This window comes from Moschus berezovskii, chromosome 6 (assembly GCF_049115385.1).
Source record: "Moschus berezovskii isolate FMDL1 chromosome 6, NW_MosBer_1.0, whole genome shotgun sequence".
In the NCBI taxonomy this organism is placed as follows: Eukaryota; Metazoa; Chordata; class Mammalia; order Artiodactyla; family Moschidae; genus Moschus; species Moschus berezovskii.
This window is the reverse complement of record NC_142465.1, coordinates 5,703,627-5,720,621: the sequence shown is the minus strand read 5'-3', so window position 1 is coordinate 5,720,621 and position 16,995 is coordinate 5,703,627. Positions and strand designations below refer to the sequence as shown.

The following is a 16,995-nucleotide window of genomic DNA, read 5'->3' as shown; positions in this document are numbered from 1 at the left end:
CCTGGCGTGCTGTGATTCATGGGGTCACAAAGAGTCGGACACGACTGAGCAACTGAACTGAACTGAACTGAACTGAAGCCAATTGCCATATATATTTCTTCCCCACCCCATTATTTCTTTCCTCTGATTCCTGCAAAAACTGGGAGTTTGTATGTCTTCTCTTTCAGGCCCGAATTTGTTTTCTGATCTTCCATGTAGAGAAGGATTCAGCAATGTAACTCATAATTCCTCCAGATTCCGTTAATCCAAATAAGGCAGTCTCTTCATATATGTGCCTTTCATTTTTGTAGCTTTCTGTGTCCCACAGAGGTTCTGTAAATCCTTTCATCCATTTTCAGAATCCTTCTGTGTTTGGGCCCATAATTCATTGCATTTGTCAGTCATTCTTTTTTTTTCTTCCTTTTTTTGGTTGTTGGCAGTTGGTGTCAGGGAAGCAGGGAGATATATAAATATGTGTGTGTGCATATATATATATGCATATTTCATTTCCTTCAACTGAACATCTTTTTTCTAAAAAAAATGCTAATAAGCAAACAAAAACTGGTCCTACTAATCTGGCTCTTGAAAATGTTGTGTAGATGCCAATGTTTTCATGTATTTCCAGTAGCATGTTCAATTGATATCTGTGTATTACTCAGCTTGCTCTTGACCAGATCAATTTAATTTTTTATCCTGAGGGCATAAAAAGATTTTATTTACCTGATTCCCTCACAATTAGGAATTACCATGTAACTGACATCTACCAAAAGGAAATAGGCATATCTAGAACTGGCATCTTAAAACTTATTGTGTATTTCTCCCCGTCTCATTCTGTCCTGTTGGAATAGAGTCAAATCCAAGTTCACTAAGGGCTTACTTGTTAAGGATAACAACCCTTGTCCTACTTGATAGTAAGTCTTTTCAAATAGAAATATAACTCAGGGGATGAGCCTGAAAGCCTAGTTCTCGTTTTGAAGGCTGGAGAACTTGAGATAATCCCCAATATGTCAAAGAAATATAAGAGATCTGAGAACTAAGTCTCTAAGATATTGTTGAGGTGGGGACTCACACAAGAAGTTGCCAGAAAAAAATAAGAAGGCTACTAAGGTTTCAAGAGGGTTCTGCTTCCAAATATGCTACAATCTTAGACTAAAAGCATGTGTAATTGTTTAAGACTTGAAACAAGCTTTAGGCATCAACCTTCTACAGGCTTGGAAGTGGGATGACAACACTGCGTTGTGCCCAAGGGAGGTATATGCCCACCGCTCATGTCACGCATGCTCATGGAAGATGATGGAAAGGGAAGAATCTCTCTAAGGGCAGACCCAGAGACTACTAAGAAAAACTGACCAGGAAGCTATGCTCAAAAAGTAAAATCAGAATTTAATTAAGAAATTTTTTCATCCCCAAGTCCTTTACAACAGCTCCTAGTTTTCCTTTTTTTTTTCCTTCTTTTGAATGTCACATTTTGTTCTGTCATTATCTACCATTGAGAATCAGTTACGTGAGAGACAATCAACTTATTATTTCTTCCAATTTTTTTTTTAAGTTTGTAGAGATCTGTGCTTCACTTGGAAATACTGGACCAGGAATTTGGTTTGTATTCAAAAGATAAAATTTCAGAGAGTGTCATGTGAATACTCCATTCACTGACCAAGAATATAAAGTATGCAAAAAGAAATCAGCATTTCATTTATTTTAAAAAATGCAGAGCAATCCCATCTATCAGGAATTCTTCTTTGGTTTCAGGTAGGTTTTCTTTAAGACTTTCCAATGTAAAAAAGCAGTGTAGGAATTCAGTTGAAATGTTTGGAAAACAAAAGTGGTTGTAAACCATGTTGATTCTAACTAAATGTAGAGATGTGGTCACTAATATTAAGCTCTGGCAATTAATAATGGTAAATAAATCATTTTTCCACCATGTTACGTATACTACACAATACACTTATGGAAGAAAAAATGGTTAAGCACATTTAATTTTGCTTGTACAATTAAATAATAATTACTTGCTAATTTCCTGAGTTAATAAGCATTTTTAGAAGACAATATTTCAAGAAAAAAGATTAAAGCATTTTTTTCTCTCTTTTACCTTCTCAGTTGAGGCATGTAGATTAGGAAAAACAGCACATTAGTTGTTTCTGAAAACCTTATATATAACTTCTATTTTGAAATATATATTAATGTCCAATATAATTTATATTTTAGAATACACACACATCTCTTACTTTTCTTAAAGTACAAATTGCTATTGATTCATGAATAAAATATAAAAAGGACCACAAAAATTATTAATAGTTCAAAATGTACTATAATATTCTAAACATGGGTTCAATAATAAGAAATTCCAAAAGATCTCTTCATTGATGTTTAACAGAAAGAGAGAGCTGTATGTGCATATATCAGAACATTCTCATAGAGCAGTATATAACTAGAGACATTTTATATTCTCCAGAGTGACAGATTTTTCACTTTCCTATAGTGCTATTCCCTGAGTGATTTAATTCAGATAAATATGGTTTAAAACTGCATCAAGTAAAAAGTGAAACTGATTGGCAAATGAAATATCTTAAAATGACTTTTCTATATTAGCATGTCACTTTAACTAGGCAAAGCCAAAATTTGGACATCCTTTATCTAGCTAGAGATTTGAAATCTGAGCATGCATCTTAATCTAAAACTGGGACAAAATTTCACTAGCAAAATCTCGCACTAGCAAGATATTACTTTTTAAAGTCAAATTTCATAAAGATGATATCATGTTAAGTTTTCCATTTTTATTTCTTCATGTTTGTCTTCCTCCTCTATGTGCACTTTTTGCTTCACTTTATTTTGAGAGCTCTTTGAAGATTATCCTGAAATACCATCTACTGCTAACATGCTTGCGATCAATGACCAGATAATGGTGGACACAGGTGTCATTATTCTGTGTGACGTGTTGTTTCCTTCTTCCAGATGTTTTTCAAAGCTGACCTTAAATTCTCAATTACTGTGTCTTCCATGAAACTCTAGGAGATTGTGAGTACACCATCCTAAAGTGACGTCTCCTTCCTTTAAAATACTGTGCTCTTAAACCACCTAAAATTCATAGTAGATGATCAATAAATCTTTTAGACCAGTGTTACATTAAATTCTCCCATTAGATAATTGTGAGATTATAATCTCTCCTAAATTCTAAGACATTTAAGAATATGCTGTTAAATTTGGTGGTTCATATGTTTAATTAATGTAGTTCACTATGTTTAATAATATACTATTATAGCAGAGTCCTCATAAACATTTACTTGGTGAACAAACAAAATACATGTATTTCTAACAACTATTACTTGATAAAAAATTAATTTTGTTGTGAATGTTGCTTCTGAGATTCCTTGCTGCTCTCAACATCATGAAACTGCATTTATTCAGACATATTTATACTTCTTTTAACTACTTAATAATGAAAACTATTAAATTTAATATTAATATTCAACATTCATATTTAAAATTATAAGCTGCATATTGGAGGAATTATTCCAGATTTCAGTAATATTTTTTGCAAAAAATGTCTAAGAGCATATTACAGAGAAAGATAAATTAAGATGAAACCCAAGTAGACAACTTCATCAAAATGGATTCAGATGAAAACTTGGGTATATATTTTATACTTTCATAGAGTGGTATGCTTCCATGATAGCTCAGTTGGTAAAGAATCTACCTGCAATGCAGGAGACCTTGGTTCAATTCCTGGGTTGGGAAGATCCACTGGAGAAGGGATAGGCTACCCACTCCAGTATTCTTGGGCTTCCCTGTGGCTCAGCTGATAAAGAATTCGCCTGCAATGTGGGAGACATGTGTTCGATCCCTGGGTTGGGAAGATCCACTAGAGAAGGGAAAGGCTACCCACTCCAGTATTGCCTGAAAAATTCCATGGACGGAGCCTGGTAGGCTACAGCCCATGGGGTCGCAAAGAGTTGGACACAACTGAAAGACTTCACTTTCACCTACTATGTACCAGGCACTATTGTGTAGTTGTATTTAGGTATTTGTTAAATATTTGTTGAGTTAATGATCTGTTACGTTGTTTTAGGATCACCATTTCCATCCCCATCTATGTATATTCTTAACTTGCATGTATTTTCAAATGTGAAACATTGTTACTACATAACCGGAAGACATTGCTGACTAAGTGTATTACAGAGTCTTCCATTTGTGAATTATTCTTACAAATGATCATCAGAAATTGACATTAAAAAAAGATCAACCCACTAGAAGTATTTTGACATGGTTGTTTCTCCTACTTCTCAAAATTTTTATTTTGTTTGTGAAAGATGTTCTCATATCACTTATCTCTTGCGAATATGGAGAAAACACAGTTCATTTTAATGTCATGTATATACACTTTAGAAACTGATTAGCTTATCTGGAATGAAAAATAGATACTGAATGGTGACATACAAACCAGGTAAATAGCTGTTGAAAGATTTTCCTACTAGTTTCTATACATTCTATAATGATAAAATACAGACTGAAAAATAAACATATACTTCTAGGTTATTTTGAATTTTGCATACCTTTGAAATAAACATTTGATAAACATCTCCACCCACATTTGTAACTTTCTATTGCTTCATGTGATAATTATCTAGTATACAATTTATGTTCATGTTTTATCTCAGTGTCTTCCTCCCACTAAGAAAATCACTTGAGTTTTTTTTGACTAAACATTGGCTATGATTCTCAAATTTTAAAATTCTGTACTGCTTTTCCCATATGAAAAGCAAGCATGACAAATTAATCTTTCTGAGGCCAAATATAATGATTTCATCATAGCATGAAATAAGTATTATGGCTCTGTGTTTGTTACCCACCTACCCTTCAATCCATGTATCCATCATCTATCTCTCCGTCAACAAACTCATTAATGTTCACATTGAATATACAATTTACTGAAATACCCTACATATTACTTTTGCATTTATTGAAACTCAAATTCTCATACGGATTTCTCAACTCTTCACACTCTATGAAATCACTGATAGTCTATCAATGTCAAAATTCTACAGACCGCAGTAACATTTTAAAAATGGAAAAAGGAAAGCTGAGAAATTCTACAAAAATAGAAATTAAAAAGTGTGGTAAGCTGGGAGGCAAGGGGCCTAATTGCTCTGCATAGTAACTATATTTCTGTAATAATTTTAGTCTCAGTATCAGCTGAAAAGGGGAAGTAACATTTCCCTTGATATGGCCTGGATAAAGCTCATGATCTGCCCTCAGCTTATGCAATTAACTTCCAATGCATTTGCACACTGGGAATGCAAAACCAGGTAATTTTCACCCGGAATCCTTTCCATTTTGGCATTTCTGACAGCATTCTTAAGAACCTTCCGCGAATTTAGAGTGTGTTTAAGTTAGCATCCCCATAAAACTCGCTGATACTCAATCATTATTCTCTTCAGGGCCTATTAGCCTTACTTGAATTTGTCACATATGGATGGCTAGACTAACATTTTCTTTCTTATTAAATCTCTCTTTTTTCCCCTTTGGTTAGCACTACCACCTGGTGACGTGGAGAGTTGATATTGAACTTCTGTTTAATCCTCATCCTAATTAAGTGAAGCAGCTGAGCAACCAGAAACCTCTGCCTCCTTCCCTTTTGAGGCTCAAATCCACTGCACTCCAGGCCATTCAGTTTAGGAAGGAAGAACGCAATCTGTGATTCAAATGTGTTCTGATTCCACAGGGCCCAGTGCTGCTTCTTAGCTTCTGAGCTGGCCTGTACTTTAAAGAACATTAAAGAGGCTTTGGCACAGTTACAACAAGTCAAGTTTCCTAATCTGATGTTTGCTCACATCCCAAATAGTGAAGGCCTCTTCACCACTACTCCATTCCTCCCAAGGGCATGTGAAGCATCACATGGAATTATAGGAAAACATCATGTATTTAAAATCATCTCCCAAGGCATTAAGATCTGCCATTAAAAGCCAAAGTGTCTGCTATTGTGAATTAATCACTCACCTTTGTTGCATAAATGTTGGAACTAAATTTCCTTTCCTTTCTCCTCTTTCCCAAATTATTGTCTCTTCAAATATAAAAATGAAATCTTTCATGCTCATGCCAAGCAGAAACTAATGTAAGATACTTTTTTCCATTACCTTTTTTATAGTTTCCTTATCAAGAGAGCATTGCTACCTTAGGTAAATAACTGTTAAAGCACAAAACAGATTTTATGAGTTCTAGGAGAAAATTATGAACAGCTCTATAGCACTGGCCGATTAGTACATTTGTTAAGAAAGAATGCTATCAGAAAGCCCCTATGAATCTCTGTTCCAAGGTGGGAAAGTATCATTTCAAGATAACTTAAAGGAATTACTCTAACATAAAACCTGAATTAACACCTGTACTCATACTGCTTAGTCACTAAGTGGTGTCTGACTCTTTTTTGACCCCATGGGATGTTCCAGGCAAGAACACTGGAGTGGGTTGCCATTTCCTTCTCCAATATTCATATATTACTGATTTTAAAATTTTATTTATAATTTAATTTATCATAATATAAATGAAAAGAGAGTTTTTTTGAGAGCTCTTTGAAAATTAGGCTTTTACATTAATAGACTAAATGTCAGAGGAGTCATTTAATTTTTTCACACACTAAGTCTACCATAAAACTCTCATTTTCTTCTTTCCTATCGACTATTTCTTGCTGAAAAAAATGTAATTACTTTTCTTTTCTTTCTTTCATCTTTCTAAGTTCCTGATTCCTTCGGAGTATCACAGAATAACCACAAAACATAAACATGCCTTCTTCTCAGTTAACATTTGTTCCAGGTAATTCTACTTTTCCTGCCTATTGCACTGGCAGTAGATTTACAAATTATCCAAGTTTAGATGCCAGATTAACTTTCAAGAAAATTCTGCCATAGCCTTCACCATGGAAAAATACTGAACAAATTGGAATTCAGTATGCATATGTATGGTTGATCTATGCCAGTATGCTCATTTAAACATAAAGGTACCCCTTAATTATATGACATTCCTCCAGGAGCTTTCCATGCTTGGGAAAATTTCTAAGACACTCAGATTTTGAATTCTGTTCATAGCTATCCAATGGCATATCTGCAATGGTAAGATATTTAATAGCAAGAATTAAAAAAAGTGGTTTTTGAAGGGTTACAACTAAGTCCCTGATGTCCTGATTGTGAATGATCAGCTCCAGACACTAGTATCCAAAGAAAGCCATGTTCACTGCTGTTAAGAATACTGTATATGGTCTTTTAGTTTCACAGGAGCACCTGCCTAAATTGATTCCATAAATACCTTCTGCGCCTCAAAAGGAGGCGTTTTCATGTTGCTGTGGGTGTCAGAATCACATGAATTACTTCATAGAATGCAGACTCTCAGGTCGTGGTGGGAATATGCAACTTTTAATAAAACATCTCAGGTACACAATGCTGATGCAGGTGTCTCCAGGTTCATACTCAAAGAAGCACTGCACCTGAGTATGCAAAGACCCCAGCAAGCAGCAGAGGAGACGACTCAAATGCATGAAAGGAAAACCGCTAAGGGGCACTACCACAGCCCAAGCCTCTAAGGCCAGAGGAATATTCAGGTCTTTGTGCTAAAAGCACATGTCAAAAATATCTATTAGAGTAAAATTGATGATGTAAATGACCATCTTGGAGGAAGCTCTACCTAGATAATTTATTTGTGAATAGGTAAGCATTTCAAATTATTGGGAGGTTCAGAGAAATCCTAGAGAAATTCTTATGAAATCTCAGGCTTATGTTCCCGAGCAATTATAAAATCAAAAGAATCATAACTTTATGGTAAATGGAACCAGACAGTACTAACTATACTGCACATTATATATTTTTTTAATTTGTGAGACTCTAAAATGATTATATACACTTATTCAAGCAAATTTGTACTTGCAGTTGGAAATTTAGACTATTCTTAAACAAAGAATGGCTTATGCAAATCCATGTGTGTTACAAACATCACTTACACAGTTTTTTAAGTCCAGGTTTTTTTTTCAATTGGAGGAACATTGCTGTACAATGTTGTGTTGGTTCCTGCTGTAGCACTGACATATACAAATATCACTTCACTTTTGTAACTCAAGACTTCAGGCCTTTTCTATGCAAAAGTATCACACCTACAGAAGAATGTCAAAATATTTTTCTTCTTTCTATTCAGCACTCTCAGACATTAGATTGTAATATTAAAACATTTTCAACTATAGACCTGAAACACAAATTTGGCACCAGAAGGTTACACCTTTCTATTTCATGCAGTACAACTGAAAAGTCTCCAAGAAAGTTTGCCATCCTCAAGAGCCGCAGTGCTTGCATGTTAAGTTGCTTCAATCATGTCCAACTCTGTGACCCTATGGACATAGTCCACCAGGCTCCTCTGTCAATGGGATTTCCCAGGCAAGAATACTGGGGTGGGTTGCTTTTTCTCTTCCAGGGGATTTTCCCTTAATGCCTCAAGAGGTGTATTCTCAGAAATAGCTGGTATGTATGGCTGCTGCTACTGCTAAGTCACTTTAGTCGTGTCCGACTCTGTGTGACCCCATAGACGGAAGCCCACCAGGCTCCCCCGTCCCTGGGATTCTTGGAGTGGGTTGCCATTTCCTTCTCCAATGTGTGAAAGTGAAAAGTGAAAGTGAAGTCGCTCAGTCGTCTCTGACCCTTAGCGACCCCACGGACTGCAGCCTACCAGGCTCCTCCGTCCATGGGATTTTCCAGGCAAGAGTACTGGAGTGGCTTGCCATTGCCTTCTCCGGGTATGTATGGCAGCTCCCTCTAAATCCTTATCCCAAGGATAACATCTGTGACTTCACCCTCATAAGGTTTCCAAATATAGCTCAAAGGAACACATTACCTCATTTTCTAACCTTGAGCAAACAAGCATATGCCTGTGGGAACAGTTTGGCTTGAAAATTCAGAAATATACTCTAGACTTTCACTGGGTTATCATAGAAAGAAAGTGAAGACTCCTAGGCCATTATAGTAAATGTCCTGAAATGCTTTCAAATTATTTTTAACATTTACTGTGACAAAGTGTTGTATAAACTAATATCAATTTACAGTCCTTTAGATATGAATTTTTAAGTACTTGCATACAGAAAGTTATAAAATGAGAGGGCTTCAAGGTGAATTTTTTTGTATATCTCAAGAGGAGCCTTAGCTGATAATGACAAATAGATAATTAAATCTCCAGCCTTATAGATGGGAGAAATATTTTAATTTATTGGGTATGGCCACAAAGCTCCTGAATGGACTCATTATGAGTCTCTGCTCAGGGCATGGAAAGATATTCCCTGGTCAGAAAGTCCAAAAGTATAACTACAAGCTAACTTTAATAGCCTTTGATCAATGGCAGAAGATTGGAAGGAAACATAGAGCTAACAATAAATCCTAGTTTGCAATAAACAAGTTTAGCACTTCTAGGATTTCATAAATATTTAATTGCAATCCTTTTGCACACACATTCTAGTAGCCTAACAAAAAAATAAATAAGAATATAATCATACATGGATACTTCTCCCAAATGAGTCTAATATAAACAACTAAAGAATCATCCTTCTCTCCCTCCCCAGTGAGTAAATATGAAATCCATTTTAATCAGTATTCTCAATATTCTATTATTAATAACTCTTATGATTCCATTATAAAACACAGCTAAGGAAGAAAAATGTTTATACTAAAATTATATGGTACTTTTGAAAAAGAAGAAGGCAGGGATTGATGAAAGAATTCTAAAACTAAACATCCTTTGTGAAACCAGAATTTATAAAGCAGTAGACAGTGTCAGTATAAAATCATTGTGGATGGTGACTGCACCATGAAATTAGAAGATGATTGCTTCTTAGCAGGAAAGCTATGACAAACCTAGTAAGTTATTAAAAAGCAAAGACATCATTTTGCCAACAAAGGTCTGCATAGTTAAGAATATGGTCTCTCCAGTACTCATGTGCAGATATGAGAGTTGGACTATAAAGAAGGCCGAGCACCGAAGAATTGATGCTTTTGAACTGTGGTGTTGGAGAAGGCTCTTGAGAAGGCAAGGAGATCCAACCAGTCCATTCTAAAGGGAATCAGTCCTGACTATTCATTGGAAGGACTGATGCTGAAGGTGAGGCTCCAATACTCTGGCCACCTGATGAGAAGAGCCGACTCCCTGGAAAAGACCCTGATGCTGGGAAAGACTGAGGGCAGAAGAAGAGGGAGACAGAAGATGAGAAGGCTGGATGGCATCACTGATTCAATGGACATGAACTTGGGCAAACTCCAGGAGCTGGTGATGGTAGGGAGGCCTGGCATGCTGCAGTCCATTAGGTCACAAAGAGTCGGGCAGGGCTTGGCGACTGAACAACAATTTACAGACAGAGTCAGAGGGACCCAGGGTTCTTAGTCAGGTTTTGCATGGCAATGTTCAGGTGAAGTGAAGCAGTCCTGTTATCTCCACAACTGACTTGGGTAATCAGGATAAAATGTCCAGTCTGCTAAGGTATTTCTCATCAAAGGTTTCTAAGTCATTACTTCTCAGTACTACAAAAGGTCAACACATGGCAATTTAAACATCCAGCCATCGACATAGAAAAGCTACTCTTCATCTAGCCCAGTTCAGGATGAACTTGCCTGTTAGGTACACAATGTTCCTATTTTCTGCAATGAGCAAAGAAATAATGAACATAAGTGTTGCAGGAAGAACTTTAAATAAGGGGTAGGAGGACCATCCAGAAGACACAGAACTTCTAATAAAAACTATGAAACAAGAAGTCTCACAGGCAGCAGATGACGACCACTCAGTTTGCAAACATTAAGTCGGTTTTAACAATGCTGCTAGCTCCTGAAACTACAGCCCAGAAACAGCAACAACACAGGAGGGTAGGTTTGGAGTATTCTCATCATCTGCTTCTTCATGAGCCATTAGATTTTCACTGACTCATCTACTGAATTTGCAGTTCTTCTAACAGCACTCCTGAGAGTTCTCTCAGATTTTTAAACTCAGAAACAAGTTGATAAAAATGTATGTGTTAATTTTTTAACTCACAGAGTCTTCAGAAATGTATTGAGTACTACTGACGGCAGCTCACCAGTACTTCAAGCACTTGTAGGTGTGACACTCATGACCTCCAGGCACAGGTCTTCGTGGTTATTGCTAATACATCACTAGTATTTTAAAAGAGATAACTGTTATCTTCTTTCCCAACACAACTTGCAAACTAAGCTGTAAGACTCTGCCCTGGCTGAGGCTTTTATAGGTGACTGGATCCTTAATGGAATAGCCTGTAACAGAATTTTTAAAAATATGCTATTCAGGCTAAAGTATATGTTATGACATTAATAATGTAATAATCTGGCATGTGTTATACATAACTAAACTTTCCAGGAAACTGGTGACTAAATAAATAAATCAGTGCAGTAACTGCCCAGGGCAAGGGTGGCAATGATGACTTATCTCTGGAATTTTTTTGGATATGAACAAATGTTCTAAATAATTTTCTTGTATTTTGAATATTTTCAAATAAAATATCACATAGGTCCACAATCCAGTGACACACATTTGCATAGCTTTTTAAAATCATATCAGAGTATGTTAATAGTTTTTAATATCCAAATCGAGTGGTTATTATATTTTCTATGGCAAATATTCAAAATTTCCAGTTTCTACTATATTAAGTGAATAAATAACTTCAATATGAGTTCTTATGTAATCTAACTGCCAATTCCACTCCTTCTCAAATCTATGTTTTAGTCAATTTGTTCCATGAGTATCACTGTGGTAACAGTTCCCTTACCTTAAATCTATCCTCTAGTTTACATTTTTCCCTGCTCTCATTTTGCTACTTTTAAAACTTTAACAGATTTTCATAGCAAACTCTCACTCTCTTGATGTTATTTCCTACATGATGTCCATCACCCTTGGACAGAAAGATCAAGCCAGTTAATCATAATGGAAATCAACCCTGAATATTCATTGAAAAGACTGATGCCAAAGCTGAAGCGCCAATACTTTGGCCACCTGATGTGAAGAGTCAACTTATTGGGAAATACCCTGATGCTGGGAAAGACTGAGGGCAAGAGGAGAAGCGGGCAACAGAGGATGAGATGGTTGGATGGCACCAGTGACTCAATTAACATGAGTTTAAGCAAACTCAGGAAGATAGTGGACAGGGAAACCTGGCGTGCTGCAGTTCTTGGGGTCACAAAGAGTCAGACATGACTTAGCAACTGAACAACAACAACAATCTTTCTAGACCACAGTAATTCTTTACTTTCCAACACTTTCATAATATTTTATTCATCATATTGACACAATGAATATAGTTTATTGTCTACAGTGTGCTAGACCATGAACTCATTGAAAACAAGAACTGCATCTTGTTCATTTTTATATCTCCCAATCTAGCAATGCTTTATCACAACAAAGCCTAACAACAAACATGAAGGACCACTTACAAAAAAAACAAAATATATCTAGGCATTTAGTCACTAATTTCAAAGTTCAGGTCATAATACAGTGACATTTGCAAGGCAACTGTTTAGTTCCTTACACACAAGGAATGAAAATTAGAACAGGTAAGTGCAAAAGCAGTGCCATTTCCTATAGAAGCATATATCATTAAAACAAAAAATGAGGGAATAATATGACATAACCAGAACTCATGTAAATAAAGCTACAGAACTTCATTAAGGACCTAAATAATTGGGGATAAATGTTTTGGTATTGGAAAACTCACATTTGAAAAGACGCTAATTCTTTAAAAATTAACATAAATCCAACGCACATTCAGGCATAAGTACAGCAGGATTTTTTAATGGATTTGTCAAATTGATTTTGAGATCTATGCTTAAGAGAAAAATATGTAAGATTTTGAACAAGAACAAGAGGAAATGTCGCCAACCACAGCACACTATAAAGCTAAGCTAATCAGAGCAATGTGGTACTAGTGAAAAAGAGAACAGAGACCGGTTGAACAGAATTGCATCAAGTCCCTAAAACAAAAGTATTAGCATCAAGATAAAGACATCACTTCAAATCTATGAATAAGAAAGTTCTTGAAAACAAGCAGGATTAAATAATTGGTTATAAATGTATAATGTTAAGGAAAACTATGCTATACATGAAAACTCATTAGAGAAGCAGGGGTTGAGAAAATAGATGTAAAAATAAAATAGCTTACAAACAAAAAATGAAATATTTTCAAAATGCTCACGTAGCAAGGGTCTCCTATGGAAAGCAGAACCAGACAAACAGAGAGCTAAAAACGGAATAGCACGTAAATTAAAAGCCATTGAGATGATGAGATACATCACAAAGTTAAAAAAAAAAAAAAAGACATGATATTGAGAGAAAAGAAAATACTGTAAAATCATCTTCTACAAAAAGGCTTAAAACCTCAAAACATCCAAAATATATAGGAAAAGAGTAGGAAAAATACCTTACCCATCTTCTATTAGACTTTTCTTTTCCAACTGGGTGACAATTCATAAAAGAAAACTAAATACACATGGAAGATGTATAGGAAAAGATGCACAAGTTATTTTAACTAGTTCTGTAACAACTTCCAAAAACCTTATTTTTGTTTCCATACTGTCCAAAATGTAAAAGATATATACTGTTTACTATCCTGTAAGGTATGAGGGCATTGGGCCCCCTCATACATGGTTGATGGAGGGTTCTACTGGGAATCCCTTTGGAATACAACTTGCAATGTTTATCAAAAATGTTACACTCTTTAAACCAAAAATTCCACTTTCAAGAATCAATCGTACCGAAATATATATATGTACAACAAAAGATTGTTCAAGGATGTTCAGTTGCAGTCTTGATTATAATAATGAAAATTTAGAAAAAAATGGAGTAAAATTCCTGACTTATTTTTATAAACAAGTCAGAGAACATTTCTGTTCATATAAACAATTAAACTGTATCAGTTCAGTTCAGTCCAGTCGCTCAGTCATGTCCGACTCTTTGCGACCCCATGAATCACAGCACACCAGGCCTTCCTGTCCATCACCAAAAGGGCCAGGTTTATATACATCAAATATTAATAATTTTATCTGAGGATAAAAGCTATGGGAGGCCACAGAAGGAGAAAAACAAAAGTTTCACATTGTTATCTCTCTTGTCTCAATCAGTACCAGAATGCATTCTTGCAGTTTTTAATGTGTTTTAAAAAACAACCATAAAAAAATACCTAGAATATGTGTACTTAACTGCACAAAAAATACTGGGCCTGAAAGTTTATGGTCTGAGTAATCAATAATTAATCAGCAATCCATTCAACAAATGTATATTGGTATAATCCAGTACCAAAGATTAAGTTAGGCAGTAGTCACACACGGATGAGACAAGCCCTACCCTCATGATCACTCAAAAATCACAGGGACCCAGAAAAGTAGTTGAACTATAAGGTGACAACTGCTAATGCACAGATACACAGATGTCACCTTATTCTTGCTGGGGAGGATAGGCAGGTTTCAGGTTGAGTTGGTGCAAGTGAAAAAAAATTCTTTTAAGTGAATAGTAATATTCCCAACAGACAAGGGGAGAGGAGAAGAATTTCACGTAATGGGCAAAGCCATCCTGACCCGAGGTCACAGGCTTTGCTGTGCTACATCTTGAGGTGAATGTTATCTCCCATCCCTTACTTAAAAGCTGTGCACCCTTAGCTAAGAGACTAAGCCCTCTCAGCCTCCATATCTATAACATGCTATAACACGGCTGTAGTAATCACACCCACTCCATGGGTTCACTAAGAAGACTGGACAAAATCAGTCATAAAAGCCTCAGTACCGTATCTGGAACATGTACACTGATAAAGATTTGCTACTCTCCTGTGTGTTACCTATAAAGAAGCCAGAAGGACTACAATATGTTCTGGAAACTGAAAGAAGGCTGAAATAGGTGGGCAGCAAAACTTTGAAACATTTACTAGCATACACTGTAACATGAACTCCAAGTAACTGCAGCGTGTTTCATGTAAATGCAGAATAAATCTAATTTGGGGTTTATTTACTTCCATGCTAATAGGAGACCTATTTCATGATCAATAGAACAAATTTTAATATATGTTCAAGGAGATTTGCATATTTCCCTGGTAAATATGTATAAATGATAATGAAATTGTTTACTTGCAAACATTTAAGGCTTCCAAAATTGTTATTTAAACAATGTTCAACAAGGAATTTAATTTTTGAAAAAAAAATTCCTCTACTAAAATTAAAATATTTCATTTAAAAATAGCTTCTATTATTTAATACAAAATTCCTTTCCTTTCAGTTTCCATCTGCCTCTCTCTTTAGGACGTCACTATTTATTTGCTTTCTCACCATCATTTCAGACCCATAAGGATTCACATGAACTATTGTTTCAAATCCCCCTCTCAATATTCTTATATTACCTAGCTCTTCTATTACTGCATATATATATATGCAAAGCCCTGGCCCTGTCAGTTACTAGCTATGTGACTTTAGATAAGTTACTTGATCTCTCTGAGCCTCAGTTTCCTCACTTATAAAATGGGAATAATAATAATAGTATAGGTCTACTTATAAGGTTGTAAGAATTATACAAATTATTATATGTAAAACAAAACAGTGTCTGGAATCTTTTAAATGTTTAATTAACTGGTAATATTAGTTACCTTCCAGTTCCTCAATTTTTCCTGTGGAAGCCTTAACAGGTCACTCTTTTGCCTGCTTCTCTTTCAGGGCAATGTATCCTCTCCTACTGGCTTTCTGCACTCTCAAACTCCTCTGTCAAAGTAATCTTCATGTCATATCTAATACTTTCTTGAAAGTCTTCATATCTTACTGAATCTTTATCCCCATATATGACTTTCCTCCACCTCTATCATTTCTAAATTTTTGTCTAGTCTTATCATATTATTAAAATAAAACTATATTTGGACATGAAGCAACACAAAATATTAAAAGAACTGAGTTTATTTTACTATTTAGCCTAAAAATTAGTAAAATAGCCTGGGTTTATGATCAACATTATTTTAAAGGAATAGCTATTTAATGACTATTCAAATGAATATCTGATTTTTAACATTATAAATATAACTATGAAAAAGATTATTAGAAACAAATATTACTATAACTAGTACTAAAACTTCTGCTACAAGATTGATATATATTTTGTTCAGAACAGCTTTACCCAGTAGAATATTTATTTCTGTCTTGCAGCACAAGCTTTTCATAATGAATCACATTCAAAAATACATTAAAAAAAAGATATACTAGTATATGTCAGGAAAAAAAATTGATGCTTGAAGGTACTTTCCATGAAAAATTAAATATGGCACAATGGTCATTTTGTAGACTTCATTAATGAAATTGGAAAGAGATTATTAATCTTGAGTGTTAAATTGAACCTGTGGCAAAAATTGATCAAGCTTCTCCTGGCTCAGAAATGCCCTACAGCTACTATTGATCAAGAGTTTGGGACACTGATTATAATTTATAGATAAACACAAAAGATGTGAGATAGAATTTATTTCTAAAAGATTCCTGATTCAAAACATATATACCATTTAGCAACAGAGGAAGTCTTAAGAGTACTAGTTTTATCGTGGAGATCCACAGGAAAACATACCTGGCTAGGCTGAAGGCATCGTCGATCAAAGCTGCTCGGTTGCTGACAGAGAGAACCTATGAGGTCAACCAAAATAACCAAAAATACAAAAATGGAGTTACTTAGGATTAAAACGGCAGATGTTCATATGTCTAGACAGATCTTTGATGAGTAAGTCCAGTTTACCTCATGGTTCCTGATTAATTGATCAATTAATAATCTCCAGTTCCTTAAATCATAGTTGACTCTAAAATAGCCAGTTTGATTGATGTTCCCCAGCAACCAGCTTCCTTTGTCCAAAGTTATCCTATGGTGTTCTGAAAGCAGCATTTTGGGGTAAGAGAGATTTTCAATTTTAAGGGTTAAAATAGAAGGAAGTATGCTTTCTTAATATCAAATGTCACAGTACCAATAATTAAAAGAGGACACCATTCTAAACACCTA

General features: G+C 35.3%; 1 protein-coding gene across 1 annotated transcript in view; it reads right to left on the bottom strand.

Annotated features, from left to right (window-relative positions):
- The window catches only part of TRHDE (thyrotropin releasing hormone degrading enzyme), a 465,860-nt gene that overhangs the window by 78,872 nt on the left and 369,993 nt on the right, over nucleotides 1-16,995 (bottom strand). Inside the window, exons 11-12 of the mRNA XM_055396175.2 lie at nucleotides 16,738-16,868; nucleotides 16,573-16,628 (exon numbers count right to left, since the gene is read on the bottom strand). Coding sequence (XP_055252150.1) covers nucleotides 16,573-16,628; nucleotides 16,738-16,868 — 187 coding nt within the window. The remainder of the gene's footprint in view (nucleotides 1-16,572; nucleotides 16,629-16,737; nucleotides 16,869-16,995) is intronic.